The sequence below is a fragment of the Ixodes scapularis genome, unplaced genomic scaffold, assembly GCF_016920785.2.
Source record: "Ixodes scapularis isolate PalLabHiFi unplaced genomic scaffold, ASM1692078v2 PGA_scaffold2__306_contigs__length_199485367, whole genome shotgun sequence".
NCBI classification, from domain to species: Eukaryota; Metazoa; Arthropoda; class Arachnida; order Ixodida; family Ixodidae; genus Ixodes; species Ixodes scapularis.
The window spans coordinates 40,455,929-40,474,120 of record NW_024609857.1 but is presented as its reverse complement, the minus strand read 5'-3'; the positions used below and the strand labels follow the sequence as shown (position 1 = coordinate 40,474,120).

The following is an 18,192-nucleotide window of genomic DNA, read 5'->3' as shown; positions in this document are numbered from 1 at the left end:
CATTTCAAACATTTTGTCCGGAATTCCCATTATGTCAGCGTTTGAAAACACTGAAATATTCCGTTCGCAAAAAAATACTACGCGTATACAAAAACTTTAATGTTGCGTTTCGCGAAATTAATAAAAGCAGGAGCCTGCACATTCACATAGCTATCACATAGAACGTTACTGAAATATAAGAATCACGCGCGTTCTCAAAGCGATATTCAGTCCTAAAACGAATGCGCTGTTTGATTACTTCAGTATAGACTTGCTTGTTTATTTCTATATAGTGGGTGAAAATGCTTTATTTACCGTCAGTTCCGGTTTTCATTAATTGCAGGTAAAGTAAAAAAGTTTGCTGCTGCAATGCAAATATCACCAGCTCTGTTTTTCTTTTTTTTTTAAAAGGTGTTTTTTTTTTTTTTTTTTTTGTCGGAAAAGTTAAGTTTTTTGCAAGGTACACACCCCATCGTGCCTGGTCTTTTGATAACCTTCCACAGAAATTGGGAGAGAGAATACATTATTCTCGAAGCCATGTAAATTGGGAAAGAAGTGGATACAACTAATTTGAAAACTTGTGATGGGTATGGTACCGCACAAGACTCACTGGGATTTTGGCTTTCTCTGGATTATGTTCTTCAAGCTCTTCTTCTGGAATGCTATTACTGCTTCTAGATTCAAACGGAGATCTTGATAATCGCTTGGGAGTGAGACAGTGTAGATATTTATATCGTAAATAAATATCACGAGAGGCTATTTTTTTAAAGCAAAACAAGCATGCTATATATATATATATATATGAAGCGCGCGTCAGGAGTGGTGTCGAGCCTTTGAACACGATCTGCTAAAACTCGCGATTGTACTAGTGAAGTGTGTTTCTTTTGTGCGAATACAATAGAAGCTTTATTGTCAGGAAACGCACCTACATACAAAATTGAAAACGAGCGTGTTGGTATATTTCGTATTTGTATGTATAGTGCATGTCGTGACGACAATCATAAGATTGTCGTCACCCCTCCCCCCATTTCTTTCTTCATTTTATACATTCATATTACGGCATATATAATTACAAAGTGTGTGACATAAATACCATCGATTCCCCGAGTGTGTTAGTGAACCCCTATAGTCATTACTCTGAGTCAATGCCCTGGTGCTGCTCTGCTGTAAAAGCACACTGGCGGTAATATATAATTATTGCAATCGGCATTTATATTCTAGAGAATATTTCCGCCCTGATTTAAGGCTCAAACACATTTGCAACGGGATCCCCGCCGCAAAGCGGGTTCGCCCGTTTTCGCAGCATAATGCGCGTGAAATAGCACTCAATATTTAAAACACGCGTGCACGCGATCGCGTTCGCCGAATAATAAATAAAAAAAGATACGAGCGCACGACGGCATTTTATTGGGGAATTGTAGTAGACCGTTTCCTCAGCCCTCTAAGCACCCGGATAGCGCTCCGTAATCCGTCACACGACCTTGAACTATGCAGATAAGGCTGGCAGCGCCCATGCGCAACTGCGGTGTTTTCTTCGGGGATACCGTAGCGGAGGAGAAAAACGGTCTACTACAATTCCCTATTAGGGAGTTTTCGTAGACCGCGTTGCCCCCTCCGCTAAGCGTTACGCAGCGAAGAAGTTGCTACTGCGCCTGCGCGCCGATAGCCTTGACTGTGGAGTTCCCGCTATCGTAGCGGGTTGCGGAGGGCCTTGCGGGACGGCGAAAACGATCTACGAAAACTCCCTATTAGGGAGTTTTCGTAAATCGTTTTCGCCGTCCCGCAAGGCACTCCGCAACCCGCTACGATAGCGGGAACTCCACAGTCAAGGCCATCGGCGCGCAGGCGCAGTAGCAACTCTTCGTTGCGGAACGCTTAGCGGAGGGGGCAGCGCGGTCTACGAAAACTCCCTATTGTCGTAACCGCAGCGGTAACATAGCGGAACTATAAATTTGGGAAGTTGTTCAGTAATGTCGTTCATGATGCGTTTATGATGCCTGATACGCCGCTGATTGGCTCTGCTGCTCTGCGACTAGATCGCATCGCAAAAGTCGGGTCAGCTAGCGACTGCTCGAATCGCGTCGCTTTTTTTCCGCAATGGTCGCTTTTGCGATGAAAGTTATCGCGCGATTAGATCACATCGCCGGTGAACGCGCCTTTATTCTTAGAAGCATAGCGTTGCGGAAAACAAAAAAAATTCGAAGCCGTTTTAGAACGCAGTTCTAAAACGGCTTTAGAACGCAGTTCTAAAACGTTACATCGAACTTCGAAGTGAACGCGGTGTGTGCCAAAAACCGACATGACATGAGTCATGACCAACGTTCCCAAGAATATGGAGACCTTCCCGCACCCTCTCCTAATCCGAAAAGAATGCGACAATGGTATTATCCCCCACCCCTGCACCGGTTCTAAATCAAACGTAAAAAAAAAAAAAAAAAAAAAAAAAAAAAAAAAAATTTGTAGGAAAGGGACTTTTTGTGATATCGGAGGAAGATTAGAGTAAAAGGGCTTAACAATGAGACTACCCTAGCGCCATCTGGATTTCTAAAAAGGAGTATATAACTCATACAACGAGTGGTAGTAGGAGTGCGAGTGACATCAAGTTTAACTCGAGTGGGTCAAAGTTACTCGGGCAGGTCACATCACGTGACTACATACATAGGATAACGCTGAACGTGGATGGCATTTGGGACTTTTTCGGACGCCGAGGTAGCAACTCTCCTTTGAAATGAGATTGAGTACATATTTAGAACACAGCCATGTCAGCTATATGTCCTGCAAACTGCAAACCACGGCCAACCGTAAACACGGCCGTGCGGCTGGCTGGGCGATCTCTGGTGATTTTATGGCTCTAGGAACTGGAATATGTGATTTCTGTTCTGAATAGATAATCAGAGGTTCTTCCTTGTTAGCACGCCGTCTTTACACGAGGCCTGCGAGCCAGTAATTTTCAATGGAGAGTTCGGGTGGGAATTCGCCAACCTCGGAGCCACCAAAGTGTCCGGATCTTGCGACTCCATGCCCCAGACGACCGAGAAAACGGGGGCCCTATAAGCAGTATTTTGTTCCCGGGTCCCATGCTCCGATCCCGAAGTCTACAAAGTACTGCCAGAGACAAGACGGCGCATGTGGGACCTCTGTGAGTATTGATTTATCGCTCCGCGCGCAACGACGTTCGGCATAAAATTATGCACGGGTTTCGTCAGTCTGAACATTAACCTGATAATTTAGACAGGTTTACCTCGAGTGTCTTGAATTTTCCCGCACCCGGTGCATAGCTCGCAAAAAATAAATTAAAAACTTTTTTTTTTTTTTTAGATATTCCGCATTTGGCGCAGAGGAAATTTCAGTTCAACAAACTGTTTTAAACGGACCCGATCGGCCCGCCTTTGTCACATGTAAAATTGTTTTTCGAAATTTCTGGCTTCAGGCCAAGATTGCTCCACTTGTTCGAGGCAGGTATGCTCTATTTCACCTTATGATGTACCGCAGGAAAGGCTACAAGCGCGAGCTCCTTGCTCTGGGGCACATGTCGGTGGCACAAGCTCTCGTGCATTCCGTGCAGCTGCCAACGCTATGAGCTCGCGCTTCTAGCCTTCGCTGCGGTAGAACATAAGGTGAAACGGAGTATAGTACGGTGATCCAGTTTTTAATATCGCGAGCGCACCGAGCGGCCTGGAGGGCCAGCGGCTTATCACGGAACGAAGCGGTAAAATCGGTGCGAATAAGCGCGTCCGCAGACATGGTACAGCTGCATGCGTTACCTGCCCCAGCCTGTACAATGAATGCAGAAGAAAGACTCAGTGCAGAATTAATCGTTTATATCCTGGTACATGATCAAGTGATCTCGCTTATTTGACAGACTTTTGCAAATTATTCCATCACCCTAGTGCAGAACCGAATGCTAAAAACATCTTTTTCATGCGCACCATTAACGAATGGAACGGTCTTCCCATCAGCATTGCTATTGCCACGCCCAACGTGAATTTTCTTCAGCATATGTGCCTTCCTATAGTCTATTCAGATGCTGGGGGGATCTGGTGGCCGAGTGGGCTGAAGCGCACACCCAGCTCGACGCGCGTGGAGCGAAAGCTCGCGCTGCAGAACCCAGGGATCCTGGGTTCGAGCCCCACCCCTGCCCGTTTCGATCTGGATGAGCATCGTACCGGCGTGCAGTCGTGTATCACTACTGCGTGGTGCACGTTAAAGACCCCAGGCTAGCGGTTGTACTGCACTGGCTAAATTGCTCATCTACAGCGTGTGACTCGTCGCAACTTTAATGGCAGACCAACTACACGCTGTATAAATATCCCCACAACCCCAATTATTATTATATTCAGATGCTGAATCATTCCTTACAAGCATGGCCACCAAGCTATGAGGCAAAGCTTTCTTTTGTGGGTTTGTAAACAACGAAGAGGCAAAACAAGTTTGCTATCAGTGAATTTCTGGTTAACATAAAAAATACTGCAGAAGCTTAGGCTGCAGATTGCCTCTATGTGCAAGGTTTGTGTGCTCGCTAGATCAGATTGCAGTTAGCTATATACACTAGAGAAAGAAATTGTAATAACACATAGAAACCAAGCTACCTATAGTTGGTGGCAGGTCAAGAACGAAGTGGAAGCTCCTCCCACCCCTTTCCACTTCAGCGGAGCGAACGATAGAAAGGAGGCCGCCTCCCCTCCAGCGTTCGCATTACTAAAGTGGAAAGAGGTAGGAGGAGCTTCCACTTCGTTCTTGACCTGTCACCGACCCTAGTTGTAATCAGGGGTGGATTTAGGGGGAAGGGTTGACCTCCTTCCCGCCCCCCCCCCCCCCCCTTTCCCCAAGCTCACCAAAGTCAACGTTTTAAAATAAAATAATTGATATACACCCGGCAAAAGTTTGGTATAGGCCCCTTTCAAAATACTGCCCTCTGTTGGCAGCTGTGGAACTCCTGCACAATGGCGGACTAAAATTTCAACGTCACGGCACACTGGAAAAAACACACCCACAGAAAAAGATGATGAGCGCAGTGACGTTGCACTTTTGACGCTTTTTGATTGGCTCGTCGGCTCGAAGCGTTGGATGCACTCCGACTTTAGCTATCTTATGGGATGACTTGAACGCTCCTCGATGCGGTTGTTCCGTCATTGTGCAGTGGTTCCGGCCTTTTAATAATCGGTACGTGACTTTCGAAAGGGGTCTATTTGGTGACATAGCAAATATTGGGTCTATAATATAGATCTGGGTTATGTTTCCGTGGTAACATCATATCTCAGCAGACTCCCCTCCCCCTCCTCCGCCAGCTGAATGCCTACCGCCCCTCCCAGGCCTGAATTATAAATCCGCCCCAGGTGGTAGTTCATTTAACGCTGAGTGTGTTTTAGCTTTCTTGTTATGATGAAAATTGGTTGCCGATTCTCGCAGGATGGTGCAGTTCTTCCGTGCTTAGCCACAAATGTCGAATTACCTCATGAAAGTGAAGATGCAACTGTTACCCACTCCTTGGTAAGTACATCTTCTGGTTGTTGCTCATACCACTCTCAAGCACTAAACTTTTCTGGGACAAATGCATACTTTTATTTCTACATCTTTCCACATCAGCAAAATGCCGCACAAGGTCAAGCCAGAGGCGGCTTGCCTTGTGAAGCCAGTGAACATCCGTCAACTCTCTCTATGGTAAGCATTGTATTATTGTAGTGATACCAATCTTAATATAGCATTGTACTCCTACATAACGAACAATAAAGTCTATAGCAGTGAGTGCCTAATTCTTCTTTCCCAATGAATCACAGGAACCTGGTTCATCTTCAGAAGATTTTACTGACAACGCTAGCTGCTCTGATGATGCAGAACATCCTTGCACTTCTCCTATGGTAAATATATTGATTACCATTCAATAAAACATGCACTCAGTTTGAAACTGGATGGTAAATCTATTTCAGTTTTATTTTGTTTAGTCTATGTTTTCATAATGTGTTTTCAAAGACATATTTTGATTTGTGTTGTGCAGTCCTCGTCATTTATGTAATTCTCCTCTAAACCTGTGTATTTTGCTTTTGCTCTACTTCCGTTAGGGGCTTCCTCGTTTTTTGTGTAACCAAGACAGCCTGCGAGCATATGCTACATAAAATCTATGTGGTTCAAATCCTTGAGCAGCTAGTATTTTTAAAAGAGTAAGGGTGGGTAAATTGCACATGGTTTGAAATTAATAGCACTATGTCGTTCCTACCTTCCACTGTACAATAGAAAGCTGTTGAGTATGGCTCTTTTTGGGCAGTTGAAACTGCAGATGCAGGTCCCACAAACGATTCCAGTAAAATGTAAATGCATTGGAAGCTACATTGAGATCCCACCACCTCGCAAAAATTAGAACCCGCAACTAATTCCAAAACTTTAGCTTTTACCTAAATCGTGAAATATTGAGCCTGCAAAAAATAAGTCGTTGGTAGTAATTGTCTAACTTAAGAAAAAAAAAATCTGATATATTGTTTGTTGTCCACACAAAGTATGAAAATTAGCTGGTGGATTTTGAGCGATCCAAAAGCACTCTTCACTTGCACGTTTAGAACAGTAAATGCTGGCTTGTGCTTGCATGCCCACAAAGATACCAAGATAAAAACACTTCAAAACAGCTCCAAATCCACCAGTGGAATTCCCCATGAGTAATCAAGTGATTCTTCATACATTTTAATATGTGGCTTTTCAAAGAATTAGTTTCTGTGCAGCCCCCGAGTTTAAGCTAAGATTTGTTTTTCACATACAGCAGCAGCGATTTACAAATTCTCAACCCTAGAAAGCGGACTGTGTTTTTTCGCCACAAAAAGAAAAGAAGCTATATATGAGCGAAAACTTGAATTTTGGCCAAATTTAGTACAAGCAATTAATGCCACCCAACAAGTAACCGAGGCCAGCGGGAGAGGTCTGCCCTATGTTCATTAGACTTTAAATTTCTGATAGTTGATCTCTTTCATAACGTTTCAGGAACATGGCGCCTCCCCAGATGACCCCATTGAAGATTACAGCTCGGATGATGCAAGGTCCTACACATCCTCAGTGGTAGGTCATGTTCTTCAAGCACTTAATTAGTTCATTTGTCGTCAAGAAATAAATTGATCCAGGCTGAAAATTGTGACTATACGGCAGCAATATTTCTGATAGTCGATCTCTCCCCAACAGCTTCAGAACCATGGTGCCTTCCCAGACGACCCAACTGAAGAGTACAGCTCGGATGATGCAAGGTCACACACATCCTCAGTGGTAGGCTGTGTTTTTCAAGCACTTAATAAGTTGATTTGTCGTCACAAAAAAAAATGGATGCAAGCTGAAAAATGTAGCTATACAGCAGCAATTTGTTTTTTGAGAATTATCCACAATATAGACAAATAATTGTTACTGGTGTCACTTATCTCTTTTACCATTTAGGTTCTTAAAATGACAATCGTTTAATCCCAGGCTCCTTCAGATGAAGATATCTCGGATGAAGATGCAATGGATTCTGATCCGCAAGGAACACAGGCTGCCAGAAACTTCGCTGAGCTTTTCCAAGGCATTGTTGGCGAGCAAGTCGTTGTGTCGAAAGGCGACATTTTGGTAATGTTGCTAAAGTATGTTGCCAGCAACAACCTGTCATTCACTGGCTTGACAAATCTTGTCAAGATGGTAAATAGCTTTTTTTCCAAGCCTATTCTACCAGACTCTCGTTACTTTCTTAGTAAGATGTTTGGTGATGGTGGTGCCACATTTCATTTTTACTGCCCTCACTGTTTTTTCTTCATTGGGAAGCTGGACAACAGTTGCAGTTCTTTCCAGTGCTCACATTGTAGCCGGGAGTGCCAGGTGTCAAATGTCTCTGAGCCACCTTTTTTTCTTACTTTCAACGTTCAGTCGCAGCTGCAGGGGATCCTGAAAAATTCAGACTTTCTAGATCTGACAGAACCTTTGGGGGACGGACACACAATGGGTGACATAACGGATGGAAGTATGTACCGTACATTTGTGAATGAAACTGCAGAGGCCGGGCATAGGATTAGTGTAACCTTGAATGCAGATGGTGCCCCAGTGTTCAAGTCTTCATCAACTTCGATATGGCCAATCCAGCTTTCAGTTAATGAAATTCCTCCCAAGGATCGTATGAATAACCTTGTGCTAGCAGCCCTTTGGTTTGGGAAAAGCAAACCGCGGATGGACATCTTCCAAAAGGCATTTGTGGACATGATGCAGGATCTTTCCGAGACTGGATTTCCTTTAAGCTTTAAAGGGAAGACTAAAACTTTCAGAGCCTTTTGTATCTGCGCTGCAGTTGACTCAGTGGCACGAGCCCCTATGCAGGGAATCATGCAATTTAATGGTTATTTTGGTTGCAACTGGTGTTTGCACCCTGGCACACGGATAGGAAGATCTCTAAAGTATCCTGTCCAGACAGTGGATCCCGATGAGCGTACTGATGACCAAATGTATGATGACATGCAGAAGGCTTTTGAAACTGGTACTGTAGTGCGGGGCGTCAAGACCGTTTCTCCGCTCATTAACCTGGAGCACTTCAGCATAGTCTGGGGCTTTGTCCCCGACTACATGCACTGTGTCTTGCTGGGTGTGGCTAGGCAGTTTTTGGAGCATTGGCTCGAGTGCTGCGACAGAGATTTCTATATTGGGCGAGAGATTGACAGGATGGACAGTAGGCTACTGGCCATAAAACCCCCAAGAGATGTAAGGAGGATGCCGAGGTCGCTGAGGGAGCGGAAATTTTGGAAAGCCAAGGAACTGGAAAGCTGGGTACTCTACTATAGTATTCCTGTACTTCATGGATTATTGCCAACAAAGTATGTTGCCCACTGGGCTCTTTTGGTGGAAGCTGTGCACCTGATGCTGCAACAACAGATTTCTTCTGTAGACATAGAACTTTGCGATCTTCTCATGCTGGAGTTCGTTGTAAAAACTCAGCTCCTCTATGGAGAAGACAGCATGACGTTTAACATCCATCAGATGGAACATATTGTGAAGAGTGTTCGTCTCTGGGGCCCTTTGTGGGCACACTCGGCCTTCCCTTTTGAAGCGGGTAATGGGAAAATGAAAACATGCATTAAGGCTGCTAAGGGGATCCCTCACCAGATCTGTAGGATGCTAGCGGCAGAGACTGTTGTGTCTGAGTTAGAGCAGCATGTTACCAGCGCACCTGTGTCTAGCTATTGTTGTTCTCTGAGCTCCCGCTCAACACAAAAATCTGTCAATCTTTGCACGGAAGGAGTGCGTTTGCTAGGCAGAGGGTGTCCTTTTCGTGACCTTGGGGGAGAGGCTGTGTTCAGTGCTCAAGCAGTTGAGTATCCACGTATGGTGAAGGATGGAACTGTGTTCACGACTGCTTCTTATGTTGGTAAGAAGAAAAGCAACAGCTCGGCTGTAAAGCTGACCAGTGGTCTCATTGGAGTAATTGAGAAAATTGTCTTCGACAAGGAGTCAAGCTTCCTGATTTTGAAACCTTTAGAATGCACGCCTTTTTATTCAAAGTCGAAGGCAACTCTGTTTAAGGTTCATGGACGTCCGAGGCAATTTCAGATTGCAAGATCTTCCGAAATCTTCAGTGCAGTTGTTTATATGGGCACTGATGATATCTATGTGGCCCCAGTGCCCAGTGCTTTTACATTTTAAGGTGGTTGTTAGGAATGTTTTGGGTTAGCCGGAGACGAGATGAAAATGGTTTATTTTCCATTCTCAAACGATGGGATTATTTGCTCAAATGGATGAGCAGTTTTTTTTTTCTTCCACTTGACGTAGCAAATTAGGCTTTCATGTTTATAGAGCATCACGTCGGTCTGCCCACATATGACAACTTTGGTTCACAGATCAGCATTTCAGCTAGTGCAGTATGACTGCTAAGCTGGGGTCTTGAACAGGTCTTTAAAGGGATACTACAACGAAATTTCGGCGCTCATTTTTTGGTCTATATGTGTTCAAAAGAGCAGTATCACATGGAACATAGCAATATCTTGTTAAAAAAATCTCAAAAAGGAATTTTAAGACGAATTGAACAATTAGCAAAGAGCACCTGGTGGATGTCGCTAACGCCTCGTTTGTAATGCTCGTCTAGGAACCTTGACAGCTAGTGACGGAGGTTGTCTCGTCTCCGGCCACGACGAGAGAAGGGGGAAGGAGGAACTCCCCTCTTCCCGAGAATCCCTTTTGTGTGTCACAGAAGTCGCTATTGTCCCCCTAGAAGATTATAGAAGATTAACCCGTCACTCGAAATTCGTACAAAAGCAGCCTCTTCGGTGGCTGGAACGACTAGGCCATCCTCTCGACGTCAGCCTCGCCGTAGCTTTGCTCGTCCTGAGACGACCTACGTCACGATTTCGTTGGATGTCACATGCTCTAAGCTGGGCCTTCTCCGAGCGCTTGCCAGAGTGGGCTGTTTATAACGAAAAATACAGCCACCAGGATCAAAATACAAACGTGCGATTGTCATTTACGGATATTGTGGATCATATTCAACCTATTTTTGAACTCGACGGGAATATTTGAAATTTCGTTGAAGTATCCCTTTAACAAGCGTCGTGCAGTAGTGATGCACCATTGTATGCCAGCACAATGCTCGTTCACAGCGAAACGGGCGGGGGCAGAATTTAAGGTACAAATACGCCGATCAAACTTTTATTCTTCAGTTTACTGTTCATCCTCTCGTCGCCGTCATTCGTGACAATATTTACAGCTCTGCCTAGCTCACTATGTCCTTTCTGAAAGTCTTCACTCTAATTTTTACTCTTAGGGTAATTTTACCCCACAATCTTAATCCAGCTTTCAAAAGCCATGAATGCCACATAGAAAAGCTTCATCTGTGCACTTATCAAAACCGAAATTTACATTAAAACAGTCTGTGTGCCTTAGTCCGTACATTTCACAAAAAGTGAACTACCAAAGCATATTCGCAAGAGCTGCTTGCCTCCATTTAAAACTATTAAAGGGCCACTCCGGCGATTTTTCGAGCTACCCAAACAAACTACATTTCTGAATACCCGGACATTGCTCTTCCCAACACAGTAGTTTGATCTCTGAATTCATATTAGTTATTGAGGAATTGGCAATGCGAAAACCAACATTCAAATCTCACTGCGGTTTCTAGTCGCATGACGTAATGAATCGGCATTTTCGCAGATAAGGCAAGAATCCTAAAAAAACAGTACATTGCACTTTTTTTTTCGTGCTGCTCAGCGAGGGTTTTTACACCATTCATTTTGCACCAATATGCATTTATTTAATCGGTCAGAAACAAGTTATACGGCCCAAACAGTGAAAAGGAGACATGACATATAGTCATCAGTTCAGTGCCACCAATGATGACTTTCAGTTTGAAAAACCGGTAAGAGCGCGATTAAAAACTTCAATAACTCTGCAAAAAAATATATGTATGTATATATATTGTCAGTATATTTTGAATACTACTTCAGCACTGTGTTTTGGTGTGTTTAGCCAATTTTGAGGCATATTAGAGACCATGACAAAATCGCCGGAGTACTCCTTTAAGTCCACATTTCCATTATTATTCCAATGCATATTACCCAGTTTTTTTTTTGTGTCACTGCTTATGCTTACAGTTGTCCTTTATAATGCTACAATATAAAAGCTCTATAATAGCTATTCATGTACTGATATGTGAAGAGCCCCATAAGTTTATTCATACTTTTAGCACTGTGTTTCATAAAATATTAAGGTCTAATATCCATTCCACAATCACTTCTTGTTTCTGTCCTGTACAAATAGGGCATTGCTTTATTTGAAAACAGGTTATTTCTTCAGGGTGTTTACCACAATAGCTTTGAAATTTGCCAACCTTTTCAGATTTACCCTGACAATTTTATATGAAATTCCATGACTTACTTCAGTCAGGACTATTGGTTTGATGAGCCAATAGCTGGACATGTTTTCAGGCTTTCTATTAGGTGGAGTTAAATTGGCTCTTCCCGTTCAATCACGTTGTGGCTTCCACTCCCTAGACGCCTCGTGCGACGTTACTCAGCACATTGGCATCAATGTGCTACCGTCGGGCTTTGTTACACACTGCCATGCCATTTTCACTGTTAATTTTCCCTGATTTAGCCATCTTTTTTACTATTTCACTGGCAGTTCCCTGACTTATCCTGATGATCAAAATTTACTGACAATTCCAGGTTGGTAGAGATCCCACCCTGTTCTTGCAGTTTACTGATGGGCTTGAAGATTTCTAGGGCACTCACTGTAAGGTTATGTGACTCATCAAAAACCTTTTACTTGGTGAACAATCAAATTAGTCAAATTATTTATGTTACTTTACTTTTATCACATGCTCTGCTTCTGTGTGTCACTGAAAATAACTGTTTGTGAATTTTCATTTCTGCATTTTGTATATATATATATATTTTTTTTAAAAGAAGGTAGACTGCCATGATTTGTTTTGCTGCGTTTTCTCACAAATCTTTTTTGTAGCGTGCACATTTTCAGTTACTTTTTACTCCTGATACATTGGCAGTGGGCACCTATGATAAACATGCAGATTTTGTATAACAAACTTGAAATTTTTGTATGTCTTGCAATCACTTTAAAATGTTTGAACATATGCTGCTTTAACCTTCATTTGCTCTGAGATATGGTACTGATCTGTGTATTTTATCCAGTAGAGATGGGATATCACAGTATGTGGATAGGCAAAATGATTGTGGCTTACTCCTGTGCATATGTGTAAGAGTTCTTATAAACACATTCTAAAAAACAGCCATGTGTATGAGTTTGGATTCTTTACGATATGAAAGGTTGCTTGCTTTTTCAAATTATTGCCAATAGCCTTGCAAACTCCTAGCACAGTGTTTGAACCTCACAATTTATAGATTTTCTTTTCGTGAGGTAAACAAGCAATGTTTTAGTGTTACCAGATCTCGGCTAGCTGTGACAGCAAGAATAGAAAGAAAATACATTTACATATTTGCATGAAATAGAATGTCCCTATCTCAATTGCATAGATTTAATATGCTAATAAAAATGCAAGCCTTCCTTTCAAATGGTCCATCAAATGGACCATATTCAAATTGTAAAGTAATTTTAATTGAAATAACCAATGAAAGACAACTGAAGATACAATTTGGTGTCCGGTGCCAATTGAAAAGCACAGTTTCAGTTGAGATGTAATCAAGTAGACATTTTTGTCCCAATTGGCATAACCAATTGTTCATTTAATACCAGTTGGATTCAACTAGTTATAACCAATTCCAATTGAACTTGCAATTGGTACCAATTGGCACAACCAATTGTTTACTTAATGCCAATTGCATCCAACTAGTTACAATTGGCATCAATTGAACTTCCAATTGGAACCAACTGCCACAACCAATTGTTTGCCTTCTGTCAATGGGATCCAACTAGTTACAATTGAACTTCCAATTGGAACCAACTGTCACAAACAATTGTTTACTCACTGCCAATTGCATCCAACTAGTTACAATTGGCATCAATTGAACTTCCAATTGGAACCAACTGCCACAACCAATTGTTTGCCTTCTGTCAATGGGATCCAACTAGTTACAATTGAACTTCCAATTGAAACCAACTGTCACAAACAATTGTTTACTCACTGCCAATTGGATCCAACTAGTTACAGTTGGCATCAATTGAACTTCCAACTGGAACCCATTGGAACCAACTGATACCAATTGAAATTCCAATGGTTCTCAATGGTTATTTTTACCTGGGTTTAACAAAAGGAACAACCACTCAATCACTGATGAGAAATTAATGCCCACAGTATATTGTGATCCCCCATAGTTAAGATTAGCTAGACACCTAGTCCACGTCGCATGAAGCAGCACGTCTGATCCTATGCCAATTCCCTCATACCAAATGCAAAAAAAAAAAAAAAAAAAAAAAACCTTTGGCAAAGGCCAATGTTTTCAAAGCAAGGATGTGTACAACTTCAGAATCTAAGAACGTATTGGGAAAAAATGTTTGCACAAGGCCCATATCTATAAAGACTGACTAATCAAACACGCAATGACCAATTCACTTTTTGAACAACTGCGCACTTTGTATTGAGTAATTTCAATAAAGCAACTGAAAAACTGATGGTGGCGCCAGTCTCACAGTCATGATCTCCAAGGTTTTACGGCCAAGCAGAATCAAGTGGCCATGCTCCTGTCAGTCTCGGAGGCCATGTAATAGCAAGCCAGCAGCCAAAATAATTCCAAGCTTATTAAATATATATATATATATATATAAACTACAGATACAGCTTGACCTGTGTGATTTATATTTTGATTATCCCGCCTTCACTCCACAATGCCAACATAAATCCTCAGAGGGCAGTAACTGTTTCAAAATCGTGTAAAAGCGAGCGTGCGATAGCGCGCGATCCAGTGCGTGTGTCTAAAACAAACAGAAAGGCTTCCACGGTTAAAATGACGCCATCGCGTTCAGGGTGTTTCTCCGCGTTCAACAAGCAGCTGACACGAATCGAAACAAGTCTCCCTTCCTTCTCCTCTTGCATTTGGTTAAGAAAATAAGAAAAAACAAAATAGCGAAAGAGACCAAGTGTGAGAGACGAGCGCGAAAATGCCTAGACCCATAACACGCGTAAAAAAAGGAAGGAAAAAAAAAATTACAACGGACGCGTGGCTCGAGTCTGGAAATAACCGCGTTCCGCAGAGCGCACGCACGCACTCCCGCCCCGCGCGTGAGGTCGTCATTCAGCGTGATCGGGCCGTCGTCATTTTTGCCGTCCCCTCCTTCTCAAAACGTGAATCATGTCGGCAGCGGGGGCCACGCTCGCGTACCTCCCGACCGCCCTTCTTCCTAAGTACACTACGAGCGAGCAAACGATTCAAAACGAGCCCCGACCACCGAATCATCATCCGCGGGAAAAACAACAAATGGTGCCTCCAAGCTTCCCGCCCTCCCTCCGCTTCAACCAGACGGAAGCTTCCGAACGAGCGAAAGGAACCGTTTTTGAGGACGGTGATGATGATGATGATGTGCGATCGGTGAGATGCGGCCAGTGCGCATGCACGAACTTCCAAGGACTCCTTTGCGAACGGTGCCCCACCGCCTGCGAAGGAACCGTTACGACGCGCAGGGCTCTTCTGCGTGCGCACTGGTGAAATCTCACCAGCCGTTTTAAAGACAAAGGAGTCCCTCACTATAAAAATGAAATTACGCATCGACAAACCCGTAAATTTTCGCAGAAGACTCGCAGTCGCGCATGCGCAGTTCGTACCGGATGGCCCATCGCAACGGATCGGATGTGCAGAAACAGTTCACCAAAAACTCTGATAACAAGATGATTTATTCCCATACGTTCTGCAGCAGCGGCCCAACAGGGAAGTCCACGCGGAGCTCTATAACCTTATGCGAATTGAGAGGATTTTGAGTTCGAAGCGAATTCGAAGCAAATAGTGGATTCCGCCGAATATTTTCGAATCGAATATCGAATAGTTACTTTAAGCCTTCCCCTACAGTTGCACCATGCTTAAAAACGAAAACCCAGCTGAACTTGTAAAAGTTGTTCTCAACATTCAAAGAACCGTATTTATGGATTGTGACCTCAGAAAGCTTGATGGCTTGGGATGGCAAGTAAACGACGGATTTGACATAAAATTAAACCTATATGGATCTTGATCTATGCAAATGCTATCTTTTTTTCAATATCAAACTTGAAAAAAAGAAAAGAATCATGAATGATGAACGCAGGTTGTCAAAGTATCCAATGCCTAACGTTAACTCTTACCTAACGCCATAGTATAATTTTGAACATTTTTACTGCAATGAAGATACCAACATTCACAAAGTTTTCGTTTCTTTATAAATACATCAGGTGCGCGCGTGCACCGTCCCGCTTTGAGAGTGCGCTCTTATGTTCAAGCTTTTCTGAGTGTTGATCGCGGCGATTACCCCGTTGAGTGCGCTACTTACCGAACACCCGTGCATTGCGAGGAAGCAACCACTGCGGAGCTCGCTTCTGCTTGTGCTGCTTCTCCGCAGCGCACTCATGCTCAGTAGGAAGCGTGCTCATCGGGGCTAACCCGCCGCGATCAACACTTCGAGAAAAACGAACATCGCACTTCATCTCGAAGCGAATATCGAATAGTATATTATTCGAAACTACTATTTAAAATTTCGAATATTCGCACCCTACCTAAATTAGATTATTTTAATTATCTTTTCCTCGTCTGATTAAAAAAAATGTTCCTTATTTGATTTAATAAACGTGCCTTACTTGATTTAAAAGACCAGCTTAAGTTAGATCTAGAATGGTTCCAAAACTTCGGCACCTGGTCCGGACCGCAAAAGCTATACTTGAGCGGAGGCTCAGCATATGGTTGACGCATGGCTTATTTTCCCGATTAAAAAAAAAGAAAAAAAAGAACACTGTTTTTTTTTCTCCCAATCAACCGCTGTTCGCTGTTATGAGAACACGCGGCTGTAGCAGAGATCTGCGGAGCTCAGCGACGCGTCATCAGCATCGAGCGCACGCACGCGAAGTGGCTCACGCTCAGTCACGCACGGCTAATACGAAGCCCCTGCGTGATCGCTGGCGGGAATGGTTGCGCTTCTTTGTGGTCTTTGGGGAACGGAAATACCGCGCAATGTGCGGTCCACAGCCGTTTCGGTGTCGGCGGGGGCGAACGAAAACGAGAAAAACGCCATCGGATCTGTGTCATATATGCGTCGCCGTAGAAACGAGACGCATTGCTCACTAAATAGAGAGTTTTAGCAGATCGTTCCGATGACTCCGATAACCTTATCCGACACTTCGGTGCCGTCTTTGCGGAGGCATCGCATCGTTATCTCAGGTATCGGAACGATCTACTTCTCTAATAAGCGTATCGGCACTCCATCCCCAATTTTCTCGTGGGCGCCGCCGCCATCTTGGTGCGTAGAGCGGTACAATTTGAAAAGGTGACTTTCTGAGCTACAGACACGGCGTCGGGAAGCTCAGGCGATATCGTTTAGCTCAGTCGCGGACTCCTTGCTACAGTTTTGACAACGGAAAACTGTTTCCCGCCATTCCAGATAAACCTCCAGGCTTTATCTGAATTATCCATCGATCCATCCGAAGGGAGGAATAATACTTTTACTGTCTACGCTAGGTGGCGCAAGCTACCGCCCGTTATAAAGGGTACAGTCATTAGCATCCATCCGATGGCTCAAGCGTCGTTGCTCTAAAGTGCAGCAGTGGCTGTCATACGTTCTCCACTCAACCATTAAACGAAGGGTTGTGAACTGTCTTCAACATGTATTTCAGGGCTTTCTGTAACACATCGTGCCGGTTTGTGTCACTGGCTACATTTCTCATCTACAGCGGGAACCACAGCGTCGCCATTTCTCAAGGGCAAGCAGACACGCGGCCTGGCTAACCACTGGCGTCTTCGTCCAATAAATCCTAGAATGGAACATTGGATTCCGCCAGTCCAATATTGGGTGCGGGCGCAAAACACACCTGTTCCCCAACAGTGGCGTAAGATTTTTTTTTTTTTTTTTTTGCGGGGGGGGGGGGGGGGGGGGGGCGGGGGGCGAGTGGCACGTTATAAACGCCCCCCCCCCCCCCTTTTTTTTTTTCGGGAACGCCACTGGTTCTTTGTGAAAGCTCAGCTAACCGCAGTTGCTCTCTACATGTCGGTCCTAGTTTCAGCGTTTTGTACCTACCCAGGCACAAACAGCCCTCATCACGTACATTCACGACTCAACATTTCATACAACTACATCGTAATTAAATAAAAGAAAGTTAAAAAAAAAAAAAAAAAACTAAGCCAACTTTGCGAAGAAACAGCTGTACGAAAGCGAAACGGTCACTGTACAATCTAGATATCCCGTAAATAAATATAATAAAAAATAGAGAAAAGGTTGTTTAGTTTCTACGAGGACGTTAGGAATGTTGCGCAAGAGGCGAGAAACCGCCCCGCGACCTTCTCCTCAAGAACCATCGGGAGATAGCGCGAGCGTGTGTGTGTGCGCGCGCGCGCGAAAACTCTCTTAGCGCCAAATGTATCGGTACACAAGCAAAAAGAAGCGCGATTGCAGCAGGGCTGGCGTCGCTGCGACACCGTCTCCAGCGAAAGCTCGTTGTTAACGCGCGGGAACCGGCTCTTTGCTTTCTTCCTTCTCGAATCGACGACCTCCGGCTCGCATGATTGGGGCATTCGGACGACGGAGCGAACCGAGATACCCAGGAGAGAGCGTCGTTGTTTGACCTTTGCGGCCGCTCTCGACGCCAGAGAT

The 18,192-nt window shown here is 43.9% G+C and overlaps 2 protein-coding genes across 3 annotated transcripts in view; one reads left to right on the top strand and one right to left on the bottom strand.

Annotated features, from left to right (window-relative positions):
• The window catches only part of LOC8026591 (leucine-rich repeats and immunoglobulin-like domains protein 3), a 125,411-nt gene that overhangs the window by 34,830 nt on the left and 72,389 nt on the right, over positions 1-18,192 (bottom strand). The window lies entirely within an intron of this gene.
• Positions 2,770-12,920, top strand: LOC115323818. Of its 2 annotated transcripts, XM_029984234.4 has the most exons (7): positions 2,770-3,118; positions 5,389-5,469; positions 5,566-5,640; positions 5,757-5,837; positions 6,946-7,020; positions 7,141-7,221; positions 7,417-12,920. In XM_029984234.4, exons 1-7 carry the CDS (start codon positions 2,933-2,935, stop codon positions 9,607-9,609), a joined length of 2,772 nt encoding a protein of 923 aa, XP_029840094.2. In that variant the 5' UTR covers positions 2,770-2,932; the 3' UTR covers positions 9,610-12,920. The 2 variants fall into 2 exon arrangements, with proteins under 2 accessions (XP_029840094.2, XP_029840093.2); XM_029984233.3 differs by lacking the exon at positions 2,770-3,118 and having other exon boundaries at positions 5,328-5,469; positions 7,141-7,202; positions 7,417-7,506.

Excerpts from the sequence above, each read along its gene's own strand:
- LOC115323818 (XM_029984234.4), top strand. The coding sequence starts at position 2,933 with ATGGAGAGTTCGGGTGGGAATTCGCCAACCTCGGAGCCACCAAAGTGT. Across the intron at positions 5,470-5,565 it reads CAACTGTTACCCACTCCTTG|CAAAATGCCGCACAAGGTCA; the intron begins GTAAGTACATCT and ends TTTCCACATCAG. Across the intron at positions 5,838-6,945 it reads ATCCTTGCACTTCTCCTATG|GAACATGGCGCCTCCCCAGA; the intron begins GTAAATATATTG and ends ATAACGTTTCAG.